Source organism: Hyalella azteca, unplaced genomic scaffold, assembly GCF_000764305.2.
Source record: "Hyalella azteca isolate HAZT.00-mixed unplaced genomic scaffold, Hazt_2.0.2 contig14632, whole genome shotgun sequence".
In the NCBI taxonomy this organism is placed as follows: Eukaryota; Metazoa; Arthropoda; class Malacostraca; order Amphipoda; family Hyalellidae; genus Hyalella; species Hyalella azteca.
Window position 1 is genome coordinate 23,030 of NW_025944510.1, and position 13,365 is coordinate 36,394.

General features: G+C 37.7%; 2 protein-coding genes across 4 annotated transcripts in view; one reads left to right on the forward strand and one right to left on the reverse strand.

Moving 5' to 3' along the window:
- Window positions 1-8,481, forward strand: part of LOC108672437 (alpha-tubulin N-acetyltransferase 1) — a 17,891-nt gene extending 9,410 nt beyond the window's left edge. Inside the window, exons 5-9 of the mRNA XM_047884101.1 lie at window positions 523-751; window positions 2,817-2,895; window positions 3,434-3,585; window positions 4,277-4,539; window positions 5,124-8,481. Of these exons, the coding sequence (XP_047740057.1) occupies window positions 523-751; window positions 2,817-2,895; window positions 3,434-3,585; window positions 4,277-4,539; window positions 5,124-5,281 (881 nt within the window). The 3' untranslated portion in view covers window positions 5,282-8,481. The remainder of the gene's footprint in view (window positions 1-522; window positions 752-2,816; window positions 2,896-3,433; window positions 3,586-4,276; window positions 4,540-5,123) is intronic.
- Window positions 8,482-8,781: 300 nt separating this feature from the next.
- Window positions 8,782-13,130, reverse strand: LOC108672440 (dehydrodolichyl diphosphate synthase complex subunit DHDDS-like). 3 transcript variants are annotated; one of them, XM_018160105.2, is made up of 5 exons: window positions 13,107-13,130; window positions 10,455-11,144; window positions 9,933-10,088; window positions 9,595-9,684; window positions 8,782-9,247 (listed from the first exon to the last, which is right to left on the reverse strand). In XM_018160105.2, exons 2-5 carry the CDS (start codon window positions 11,142-11,144, stop codon window positions 9,059-9,061), a joined length of 1,125 nt encoding a protein of 374 aa, XP_018015594.1. In that variant the 5' UTR covers window positions 13,107-13,130; the 3' UTR covers window positions 8,782-9,058. The 3 variants fall into 3 exon arrangements, with proteins under 3 accessions (XP_018015594.1, XP_018015593.1, XP_047740058.1); XM_018160104.2 differs by lacking the exon at window positions 13,107-13,130 and adding an exon at window positions 12,639-12,790; XM_047884102.1 differs by lacking the exon at window positions 13,107-13,130 and adding an exon at window positions 11,309-11,332.
- Between the last annotated feature and the right edge of the window lie 235 nt (window positions 13,131-13,365).

Genomic DNA, 13,365 nt, shown 5'->3' on the forward strand with positions numbered 1-13,365 from the left:
GCTTATAAAAGTCGCCCTCTGCACTTTTTGGCCCCGCAGTAACAATATTTGACTTTGCCCTGCACGCATCCCACTTCATAATCGTAGTCCCAAGTTAGTTCACAACCCGCACGTATGCTGCACGTCGCGAAGAATGACATGTAGGGGAACCGCAAGTCTTGGCTGTCCACAAACACGTTCTGTACGAAGACGTTCGGCTGACACGAGTGCTGGAAAAAAGTTAATTAGTTTTTTATTTTCATGGATAAGTATTTAAAATTTTAGATGAAACAAGTAAGGGACAATGCAGACATTTATCTGTCTCTTATACACATCTAGATGTGTATAAGAGACAGACATTTAAGTGAACATGACTTCGTGGGTTAATCGAAAAATTACTCAAAAATGAACTTTTTTTCTTTGCCTCAGTGCGTGTACGCACATAAATTTTGTAAACATCAAAATATTTGTAGTCACATATAAATTGTTAACATCAAAATATTTGTAATCGCACATAAATTGTAAACATCAAAATATTTGTAGTCACAGAAGAGGAGCAGCAGTTGACTGCTGTGAACCGCTCTCGCGGTGGTTCAAGAACCGGGTCCAGGACCGGATCCCTGACGGGGTCCCGGGCGGGGTCTCGAGGAGTGTCCCCCGAGCTCCCCGGCACCCCCACCTCCACCTCCCCCTCCGCCGCCCGGCGTCTCCCCCACGCTAACTCCAACAACCCCGCCGGCAAACCCACCCATGGTCCTCGGCACAGCGCCATGTGAGACTGCGATGTTTTGTTTGTTCCAGCAACTAATTTTTTTATCCTAGTATTATTGTGAGGTGTCACATTACCCGATGTTTTGTTTGTATAAGTTAGAAGTTTAATTTTCAGTACCGTATGAGATTTGAGCATCGTTTTTAGTGAACTATTTGTCTTACTAGTTTGTTTGATTATATCCGATAATAATTTTTTTTTATTCTTTTATTGTGAGGTGCAGTTACATCACCCGATGTTTTGTTTGTGTAAGTTAGTTAGAAGTTTCATTTCAGTATGAGATTAGAGCATCGTTCTTTAGTCAATTTGTCTTTCTGGTTTGTTTGATAATATCGAAATCATTCATATTTTTTCATCGATTATAAGTTTTTTTAACGATTTCCTGCATACTGAGTTTGTTTGATAATATCCGAATCATTAATCTTTTTCATCAATTATAAGTTTTTTTGACGATTTCCTGCATACTGAGTTTGTTTGATAATATCCGAATCATTAATCTTTTTCATCAATTATAAGTTTTTTTGACGATTCCCTGAATACTCAGTTTGTTTGATAATATCCGATTCATTAATCTTTTTTCATCGGTTAAAAGTTTTTTTTGACGATTTCCTGCACACTGATTGTCTCGGAACTTCAGATACGTTGCCACGAACGACATTCAGTTTGCCACCTTCCACCCTGAATACAATTGGCCTATTAGGGCAACTTCACACCTGTGACATGACATTGGAGAATGACGTATTGACAGTTATCTACCTATGTAGAATAGCAGCCTCTGTGCTGAAGCATTGTTGGTTTAAAGTTCGTGTGGTGAGATGGGTCAACTGACTACAGCTGCTTAGGTGCCACTGGCAGTCAGGCACCTAAGCAGGTCAGGATGTTGGTCATCCTATTCCTATTCCGTGCCAAGGCAAGAATAGGATGACCGAAGACAATATCTAAAGCATTTAAATGATTGATGTTGGCTCCAGGGCTGATTTGAGAGTTACCTAATTTGCTGATCCACGGCTGCGCACCACTTTTATAATAAACATTAGTCATAGCGTGTATCTGACGTCTAGCTAAATTTTCTACTTTTTAAACAATAGTGGCACCATTAATACTTTAATGGCTTGCGAAACACGTCACCGCGGACGTCGCTTACCTTAACCTTACGCGTCCGCAGCTGACGTTCAGTGTTGCCAACTTTTTACTCGTCGAGCATACCAGCACCTCCCCAGCCGTAAGATGATGTACAATTGCCCGTTGCCCGTTATCTACTAGAGAAGCTGCTACTTTAGCCCTTACCCTACTGATCAAATCTTATTTATACACGTCACATGATCGCACCTTTAGCGGCTTACGAACAACTAATAACTAATTGGTTTATTCAAGGGACTAAATAACATCGTTTACTAACTGCGTATTCTGCAACAAACGCGTGATTTATAATGAATTATTGAGCTTGGTTTTATTCATTTTGAATTTTACTAACGTCTAACAAATTTGACTCTGCTCATCGACATGCATCTGAGTGTTCTGTCCACTACATCAACTTGGCACTCTATGAACAGTATCTCGGATCGACATTTTTGCTACTAATTTAGCTTACTCATGTTGGCCGAATTCCCAGTTTTGGGAAATATGAAACTCTTAATGACTTGTTGCTGGTACGCGTTTTGGTGGCTGCTGGATTGTTATGTATCGTCTATGATCAGAGGTTTTCATTGGGCGTGTTGGACTGGTTTGGATTGGTTTCATCCTCGTTATGAACATTTTAATTCCTTTTAAACTAATTCCAATTGAATGAAGTTCTTCATATTTAACCAAGGGTGACATTTTTCACCAATATCAGACTTACAAGTACGTTTAAGTTTAGCTAGTTTTACGAAGTATTCACTAATTTCAGCTATTGATGTTCAGTCATTTGGCATATATATATAAAATGTTTTTCATATTGTCACAATGATTTTGTGTTGTGAAACTGTATGTTGAAGAATTTAAAAAGCTCAACAACTGGCGTTGCGATGGAATCTTTAGCGAAATTGGCATCAGGCAAAGCAGGAGCATTAATAGCTTTGGTTAACAGGGCGGACATCCTTCACGGCCGCGTGGACAGGCATACGCCTGCAGCACACAAAAACCCGCGCTACCAGCCCACTCTGGAGGTGGGTGCCTGCTGTTGCTGTTAACATATTGTTGCAACCCACTCCAGCTAGAGGTGGGTGCCAGCTGTTGCTGTTAACATATTGTTGCAACCCACTCCAGCTAGAGGTGGGTGCCAGCTGTTGCTCTTAACATGGTATCGTCTTAACCCATTCTCGATGTGGGTGTAATTATTACTGGGTTATATTACTAGCCTGCCTTCGTTAACTGACGCTAGCCGGGTGCCAGCAATTACTTTTTAGCGCATTTTCTCATTTATGGAAAAATGCATTATTGCGCTCGCTATGTCCGTCTGTCTGTCTGTCTGTCCGTCCGTGACCTCAAGTTTTCGTCGACGAGAAAATGCGCTCTCTGTCGCTCACTGCAGTGAGTACTGAGTTATATTTTTTTATGTTATCGTCAGAATAAAAAACAATATAAAAAACAATAGAAATAGGAATAAAAAACAATTACAAAGAAAACAAACGAAAGATAGGAATACCTGCAAGTATTCTTATGTAAGATTATTTGACAGAAGATCATGACTTGTTTTTCTTGCAGTGGATGAAAACTGAGGGAGGTGAGCACTACTCCCGGACCCCCAGCAACCCGGGGTCCCCCCTCTCCAGGACTCCTTTGGCAGGCTCCCCTCCCCCCGTCCCCAGGGGCGTCAGGACCCCCGTGGGGGCTGATCGCGTCGACTTCGTTCGCTCGTGAGCATTCGTTTTTACTCAATATTTCATAAGAAACTTTATCTTTTCAAATATATCATAAGAAACTTCATCTATCACAACACAAAATTCTTAAGTAATGTCTCTGTTTATCGTTAAGATATGCACCCAATATATCACAAGAAACTTTATCTTTTTGAAAAAAATTAATCCCAAGTTAAATTCTCTGTGTATCGTTAAGATATGCATGAATTTATTATTATCTTGCAGTGTAAAGCTTTATTTCTTTCCAACACTGATTCTCACATGCGAGTATTGGCCGTGCTTAACATCGTCTTTAATGCTTTAACCACGTTTCTGTTTTACTGTATTTTTACGTTGTTGGTCATCGTTTCTAGTATTTATACCGTGTCTCTTTATCTACGGTCATTTAAAAAGTTGAATTTGAAATTTAAATTATCAAAATCCACTGTTATTTTCCAGTATTTTACATTGTTGGTCATCGTTTCTAGTATTTCGACCATGTTTCTTTATCTATGGCCATTTGAGCGTGGCATTCAAAAATTCGAAATTTAAATTAATTATCCAAGTCCGCTATTATTTTCCCGTATTTTACATTGTTGGTCATCGTTTCTAGTATTTCGACCATGTCTTTTTAATTTGAGCGTGGCATTCAAAAATTCGAAATTGAAATTATGCAAGTCCACTTGACTGAAGATTACCTCGTGCCCAGGAGGGAGGCATCAATCGCCCCCACGCCCGCCACGTCCCCCAGCTCCGGCAGGCCCCCAGCACCCGCCCCTGAGGAGGTCAACGGCGTCGCCCTCAAGGAAGAAGAGACTGGAGAAGAGGAGCATGGAGGAGAAAAGGGGCAGAATGGAGAAGAAAAGGCGCAGAATGGAGAAGAAAAGGCGCAGAATGGTGAAGGCGAAGTTCAGGAAGTCGCCGAGGAGCTAAAGAGTTTATCTCTGGCAACCACGCCTCCAGCGTCTCCTGGCAAGTCTCTATTTTATGAGTAAATCTAAAGAATAAACTCCTTGTTGTGCAGTGTATCTTCCTAATGCTAAAAGAAGTTGGTTAATTTCTCCGTAAATGCATCTAGTGTTAGTTACTTTAGGACATTGATTAATTTTGTTCCAATTTAATAGCATTGGCAGTTTTAATACCAGAGTACGACTTCGAAGCTACGTGTCAGCTTATGTTGAAATACAGTGTTCTCACTCTGAGATATACACTGTGATTTTTCGTGAAATTTATCATATCTAAAATGATCGTCACTCAGTCCTAATATTGTGATTAAAATTAATCTTCTGTATGGTTTCAACCCTCTACCGCCATATGTCATTCTCCGGGAACATAACTTTCCGATTAAATTATACGTAAACTATTAAGTGTAGCAACCTGTGGACGTTTGTGCGCAACAGAGAACATTTTAAAGTTGTCGTACGTGGCGGTAACCATCAGTGCAAGTCATTTTGCGCTTAAAAGGTCATTTATTTCGATTAATTGTACACTGCTTGTTGATGAAAATTTTAGAGATTTCAAAGTTCTGAAACCCGTGTTCTATTTCTGCGTATCAGGAAAGACGGGCAACTGGCGCGATAGCATCGCCCGCAACAGCGAGGATGTCATCAACCACATATCGAAGCCGGACTGCGAGGGCACCTCCGCAGGGGTACTCAAGGAAAACGAGTCCGTGCATGGACACCTCAAGTTCCACCACCACAAGCTCTGGTAATGTATTACTAGATGAAGCTTATGAGACGAACGCCTGTATGCTCACGGCCTAGCCACGGCGCTGCAGAAATGGACAATTCGACCTGAGCTCGTGGTATGGTACTGAGGCAAGTTCATAGATTATTATGACACACTCTTCTCTCAGGTTCTTATCAAATTTAATAAATGAGTATGATGTCTTCGGATTATAACATTGCAACAAAAATGGCGGATAATGTAATACCTAAAGATTTTTTTAAGTTTATGATGAATTCAAATCTTGAAGTAAATTTTAACACCTACTGGCACTATATAAAGTGCTTTCACTAGATTTAATATATCTGTGTCGTCAAACGATATCGATAATGACCTAAGCATTCATAAGCACCGACGGAAAATGAAGTTTCTGTTTTATGTTCTGGTTTAAATGATGACAAGCGTAACGATGGAATCTTACAGTTCCTGATTGTAATAGACTATGACACTTGTCATTCATGTGTAGAGATTACGGCAGCTAAATATACTCGTATTTCGTTTACGACTAGCTTTTAATGTGGGTTGGTAACTATACTTGTGCGAATGAGTAAGTCTATATGCTATTGGACTCTTTTATTATGACCGTACACGTTTATAAATTTTAGTTCCTTTCTATCGGTAGGCTCAATGATTGAAAATTGTAACGACTAAAAAATTATATACATTAAACTTTGCAGATTTTAGTAAATTCTAACGAAACACCACATTAGTGTAACTATTAAGGAGCTTCTGTAGATATTCCTGCTTCATTAGGGCCAGGCTGCAAGCGTTGTGATACACAAGACTAAGAAGCAGAGCTCGTAGAAACTTTTCGTGAAGTCTCCTTTTTCTTCTTAATCCAACTAAGGGCACGCTACAGTATGTATGGAAGCCAGATTATCTTTCAGATTATTTTAAATCAACGTTTCGCAGCAAGTGTTACAACTGGCCTAAGTCGCATTTTTCGCAACACCAGAAATACAATTGTCTTATCTGCTCTCAATTATTTTATATTTGAAATCCAAAATGACAGATTATTCTCATTTCACAACCACCAACATCAATGATATCGGTTCTGTGTAGTGACCTAATTAATTATTCTTTGATATAATGTTCCTTTCTCAATAAATAGATTGCTTATAATGCAGAAACGGAAGTTTTATGTGTTTCATATGTACAAGCTCGCGATTACCGTAAATATATCGCGCCAAGTTGTTCAATGCATCACGATCTTTAAATTCGCTTCCGTTCTTTTCGTACACTTCTGCTTCAGATGATATCTTGCTTTGGCGTGTGGCGTGACACATCGATTAGTTTAATCTTTTATTGCGGCTAGGGTTGCTTTAGTAGTATTTTTGAGCTAATCGGTGGAGCATAATCTATACTTGAGTTATTTCAATACGCCCTGCTCTTGTGGGTCTGTTACACTCTTCCTCTCCTGAACTTTCTTTTGACGCCCAAATTTTCCTCGTTAACTCTGCTTGTATTAGTAGAATGTCGCTGCTCTTGCAATCTCTTGCAAGAGCAGAATGCTGAGAATGTGAAGCTGAGCCAGCTTAGAATGGGAAGATTTCCGAGAAGAGAACATTTTGTGTTTCTTTTTCTATTGCGGGTACAAAATACACTGAAACCAAAGCCTTGATCCAATTTGCCGATGGCTCTCATGTGGCAACTTATACGTTTAATTCATGTATATTTGATGTTGTATATATGATCTGTTCATTTGTTTATACATCGGATTTTGTGTTCTCCATTCCGTGTCGACGGCACAAGGAAGATGAATTTAATCTTAGGTTCTGCCGTTCTGGTTATTTGCAGGATCGGAAAACTTCTAAAAGGTTATTTCTTATTTCGAATAACTCTGTGTGAGATTTACTTGAAAACTAAGTTGTTCCAGTAAAGGTTAGGTTAGCTTTCCTGCAGTTACATCCAGCTGGCCTCATATCAACTAAGTCTTTATATCATGCCTTATGGAGAACCTCGAAAATGATTCTCACTCTTGATTTCTTTATCTTTGGGAAGGTATTGCTTCATAGCTCATACTGTTTATCTCTTAAGGTAGCTCGCGAACTTGTGCATTGTTAATTTTTAGAACCGAGGGCGATCTTATCTTACAATACAAGACTAAAAAATATTTTTGTTGATTATATCGCAACTTTGTTTTGCGTCTTCTTTAATATGATCGACGGAAAAATTGTTTCGAAACCTTTAAATTGATTACCTTGATTGGCGGCTCGACTAACATCTATTGCGATGAAACTAAGTTAGCATGTCGCTTGCGAGTGTAAGCTGGCATCAGTAAATGTTCTTGTAGCTTAAGATAAGTTAATGGATTTCTCAGATTAATATTACAGGTAGGCGACGTCTTTCCCCCCAGTGATATCGGTGCCGATAAATTTGAACTTAGTTTAGATCGATTAGGTTTACTCTTCCCAATATTTCCTACGGAATACAAAAAGTAAGTATAAGCACAGTATGGTGCACTTTATGTAATGATAATATGTTGCAAGTTATGAATGTTGCTCAAAAATTGTGCAGTTAAAACAGTTATGATTTGATGCTTCTGTAACCGGTAAAGATTCTTTCGGAACGGCTGGAGTCGGTGCACCAACTAAACAATTTGATTACGTAGTAGCAGTGTGATCATGGGGAAAGAATGTGGCTAGCCGCAAGTATGCGAGATGGACCAATGAATTATTTATGAAGAAATTAAGCAATGTTCAGGTTAACGTGCGATAGTTCTTTCGAAATTTTTGGTGCATAGATGGCGACGCCTTTCTTGCAGTAGCAGAAAGTAGATATAGCACTCGTTTGTAAGCAATCGTAAAATTTAAATCACCTGTGGAGCTTTATTTAAGGTTGATGTGAATGCAGCTGTAAGAATTTGTCGAGTTTGTAAATCATTGGTTGAATATTGTTGAATTTATTTGTTGCTCTGTAAGGATATGTTATTTTTACGAATAGCCACCATGCTATAGAAATTTGATACACACTTATGCAAGGTATTCAAATTTTTCGCCAAATAACGGCTCCATCCTATGTTCTTACATCTTCAGTAAACTATATTATGTATTTGAATTTCAATGTACTTGGCGCATATTCGAACTTTTCTGTCATTGTATGCCTCTAAAAATGTGTTGATAACTAAGAACGATTTCATTTTTGCAAAAGACTGGTCGTAGCAATGTTAGTAAATAATTTCTCTCACGATTGTTTTAATTTCACGTATTGATAATTATAATTTGTTTTAAAAATGAAAATGTAACTTACGGTTCACCGGCTGTAAAATACCAAGTATATGAATAGTGAACAAATTATTTATTTGGATGCTCGAATTAACATCGAAAATTGCGGAATGGAATTTGTTTTTCTGTAAAACTCGCCCGTGGTCATTGAATGTAAATACGTACCGGGCACTGGAACATAGAAATACTCTACGTAATATTTCAACAAATGTCCTACAATATTCCCCAAAAGATACTCAGTTTTACTCATTTAAACCATTCAGATAAATACCATTTTATTTAAAGGATGACAATAAATACATATTTGCTGATCGTTCGAAAATACGAAGGGTTCCCCTGGTTCTCCATAATACAATAGTTTAATAACAGGATAAATAAATTATTTGGGGAAAATAGCCTGCCACGCAGATGAGTGGGACAGTTTTTTTCAATAGTTCACTTATAGCGATGAACTATGCAATTGTTCTAGGCCTACCAACTCAGCTCTGCATAAAATATGTTGTCAAACATAGAATTAATACAACACTAACATATCCGATTCAATTCGCCTCTAACAGCATTCGTTGTTGGACTCTTTTCAAAAGGCTGGGGTCGGCAACGGATACTGACACAACTCTCTCACCACACTCTCCTATAACTCTAACTCGCCCTGACGCCTCACTCTTTTGCTCCTGCTCACAACTTTCTTGTTGCTGCTTCTTGATTTCTTTCAGCTGTGTTGACAGCGCCTGAAAATTATATTTAGCTATTTAGAAATGAAAACAGGATAAGTTAAATATCAATAGCTACGAACAATGTTTGCAGTCCTTTAAAACCCATTATCCAAAAGTATGATAATAATTAGAAACGTAAATTACTCTGCTAGCAGTTAGATGTGAAAACTTGGATTACATTCGTATCCTAGCAGTTATATTGAAAACCTCTACTACATATAAATTCAGATCACTACAAAATTTATTGAGACAGCAGCATTCATTGATTACTTCGAAAAATGACCGAACTTTGCTTGAAATTCATGTATTTTAATTACAACATTAATTCATCAGTAGGTTCGTTCATAACATTAATTACTCACGTGATAGGTTTTCTCTCTCCGTTCTACAAGATCTGCAATAAAACGTTCTACGCGGATCTTGCGAGCTTTGGTCCCATCACAACCGCACTCCTAAGGTACAAAAAATGTATCACTCAACAGAATTGGAGCATTAAGCATTTAATCTCAATAATAGAAATTGCAAATTTAAATCTATAATGAGATTGGAATTTAATTTTTATGAATCATCTTGGATTTAATCGAGGTCCACCTTCGATGAAGTTGTGATGAATAATATGAAGACACAGACCATATTTGAAAAGTATGCACCCAGCAGTTAGCTTTCTCTATAATTACGATGTGTGAACTCGAACACTTACGGGATCGTCGGGAGAGCAAGCTTGATCAGCTTCGAGCTCGTAGCGGTCATAGAGGAGCTTGGCTTGCTTGCGTGCCGCGACGACCGTGTGGTGGTGCCGCTGGTAGTGGAACACAGCACCCAGCACATGCCATATGCTCAATTCTGGCCATAAAACCTGCAAATGTTTGCCACACAAGTTAGGAATTATTTCAACAAAATCAATTCGATCAAATTAATATAACATAAAAACAACAGTAGTTTATAAAAATTTCAAAGTCATGGTATAACATGCCAAATGGTTGAAATATCAGGAAGTGAAGGAAATTTTAACACATGTCAATACAATTCATAACTTATTTAGCTCTATATCATTAAGTAATTATCAATTCTTTCATAAGATCTGAAAAAATCATTCGTTCAAAATATGATAGAAATTATGAGCTTATCTAAACACAAGTTAAATGGATAACAAGTTGAGAGTCCTATCCAAAAAGTGATCAGTTTATATAGTTCCAGTTATTTCGACATAATTTTTACAAACCTTAGTGAAAAAAAGGCATGAAAATTGTGATTGCCATAGTAGAAAGTCAGAGAGTCTGGTTTCTCCGGAAGTTCTGATGACCAGGTCGGGGTGGCAGGACTGAGCTGTGTAGAGACACTGCTCCAGGAGCCGTGGAGTGATATCCGTCTCTTGCAAGCGGCCTTCGGATATTGCGATAGCACATTCTCGTACAGCTGCAGTTATTTCATCACGGGATGTATATGCTAGAGCAAGATTTAAAAAACATTTGGTGTTATTTCTGGTCATAAGTACAACTTCAGCAGTCTGAGCTCGAAGATATGTAGGTAGGAGATCAAGGTTTCCAATAATACGAATACAAACACCATGTTTGGCCAAATTTTCTCCCTCGTTGAGTACCTCTTCAAACTTGTTACTGGCCAGAGATAACAATCCCTCCACTTCTTCTTTAGATCTCTTGAAATTTTCAATACTGAGTGCATAAGAAGTTACCTCAGTAATCCCTAAATCCCTGCACCAGGCTAAAACATAGGTAAGGGTTTTGAAGCCAGCAATGTGGCCATGGAAGGTCTCTTGTTCATGCAGTTTGGCATATCTACGGTTTCCATCCATGATGAGAGCCAAATGTTTTGGAATAGGACCAACCTTCAGCACTTGAAGTGCCAGCCATTCTGGCCAACTACGCTTTTCTGTGACCAGCCAAGAACTCATCTGCAATGGATGAGATGAAGTAAGAGTGAAAGAATGTCTCCCACAACTTTATAAGTGTGAAAAATTCAAAATAAAAGTTCTCAACAACATTCTACATTGTTTTTTCTCAAATACAAAGTAATAGTGAAGTAATACTGAGATAGATCTTAATAACTCAAAATTACCATTAGACTCAAACTCTAAATAAGGTAGACCTTGAACAAACTTGCTTCAATTTTGGTTTTGAAAAATGCACCAGATGTATAGTGTCATAAATATTACAACCCACAATGATGTCAGTCACCACACAGCAGATCCTGCACTCAATTTGTTGCTCATCAATGAATACTTGGTAATTTTAGTCAAAACCACACTTAGTGGCAATGAAATGACACAAAAAATATGCTGCAGTTTGATCTTGCTAGGATGGTGTGGTTCAGTTTTTTTTTTTTAAATTGATCAATTCATGGACTGTGGAAACTCAAGTGGCTCTGACAATTTGACATCAGATCCATTTTTAAAATTATTTATTCTATCAATTGATTCATGCATTGTCTCTGAATTTACACAAGTGTGCAAAATAGCAGATCAGTTGGACAGGTAGAAGTGGGGGAAATATTGATAAGATTTGTAGCAGACAAACAAGAAGTGAAGTTAAAGAGAAGTGTTGTAATAATAGGAAAAAGCTCTTCACAAATCAGACAAAAATGCCCTTGCACTAGTTGCACAGCCTGCACTGTGCACATAGACAATTCCACCTAATTTAATCAATTTAATGGCCTTTGTCCAATTTATTTCTCTGAAAACTGAAATAAGTAGTTCATTTTGCTGAAAATTATTCAAAATCATGCCTGAAACAACCATTTTTACCCCTAATTTCTATTTTATTATTACAATTTACATTTTACAACACTCCTCTTTAACTTTACTTCTTGTTGTTTGTTTCTTGTCTGCTACAAATCTTATAATCAATATTTAACACACTTCTACAGTAGAAGTGTGTTTTGCACTTTATGCAAATTTTGCACATTTGCATAAAGTCAGAGACAATGCTTGAATCAATTGCCAGAATAAATAATTTTCATTTTAATATTCAAAAATAAAATTAGAAATTCAATATAGATTTATAACATCAGAGACACAGCCTCACAGACCTCTTTAGAACTGTTGTCTTTAAAAAATAATTTTTAAATTCATATGAATTTTACTACACTTCACTTTAACATTAACTTGCTTTCTTATTGTCTGTCTGCTACATTCAATTTGAAATTTTGCACGTTTGCATAAAGTTGGAGACAATGCATGAAAAAATATAAATTTTTACAAATATTTTATAAAATCATTTTACAAATTTAATTTTTTTAATATTAACAAATAAAATAAGAAATTTATTGTACATGTGTACAGTCACAGTGTAACATCTGAGACACCAGCTTCTTTAGAAGTGTGGTCTTCAACCCTCTACTATGGATGCAATTGCAATGATGGTCAGATAAGTGAGATAATACTACCCACCGTAATTCACATTTCCCACTTCACAGCAACACAACAGTGAGTGTAGCCCGATCCACCGGCACCAGGCGTCAACCAATACTGACAATAGCTGTTTGACTGTTTCACTCAAGGCCAGGCGTTACTACTTAACTATTATTGCGATTAATTCGACAGGCAAATCTTGCCTGTTAGGCATTACAATTCATAGTGGCAAAGCAGAGAGTTTTTTTAGACTCTCCCACAAGTTCATTTTTGAGTCCTATAAGTAGACCAGTAAAGTATCATGGATACCAGCATTATCATACATAAGAAATTGGTTTAAATCTTGACTAAATGAGGAAATTAAAAATGAACTGATTCTAAAAAATCTCTGGTTTGTCACTATGCATTACATTATTGCTTAGGTATCTATCCGATTAGGTAGTTAACTCAATCATTCGTACTTTTATAAGGATGAAAAATCATTTAAGAACGACGTAGCCTATTGACCTTTAACTATGTGGAGTAGCAGCTTGTGTGCTGAAGCAGTGAAGCATTGTTGGTTTAAAGTTCGTGTGGTGAGAACTGAGACGGGCCAATTGACTCTTAGGTGCCAGGAATAGGATGACCGATGGCGAAGGCGATGTCGCGATGACAATATCTAAACTTTTTCTAAAGCATTTAGATGGTTGATGTTGGCTCCAGGGCTGATTTGAGAGTTAATTTGCTGGTCCGCGGCTGCGCACCACTTTTATAATAAACATTAGTC

Bases quoted from the DNA above. Each gene is read 5' to 3' on its own strand.
- LOC108672440 (XM_047884102.1), bottom strand. The intron at 9,685-9,932 runs GTAAGTGTTCGA...TTTGTACCTTAG, and splicing joins CTTGCTCTCCCGACGATCCC to GAGTGCGGTTGTGATGGGAC. The intron at 9,248-9,594 runs GTGAGTAATTAA...TATAATTTTCAG, and splicing joins GGAGAGAGAAAACCTATCAC to GCGCTGTCAACACAGCTGAA.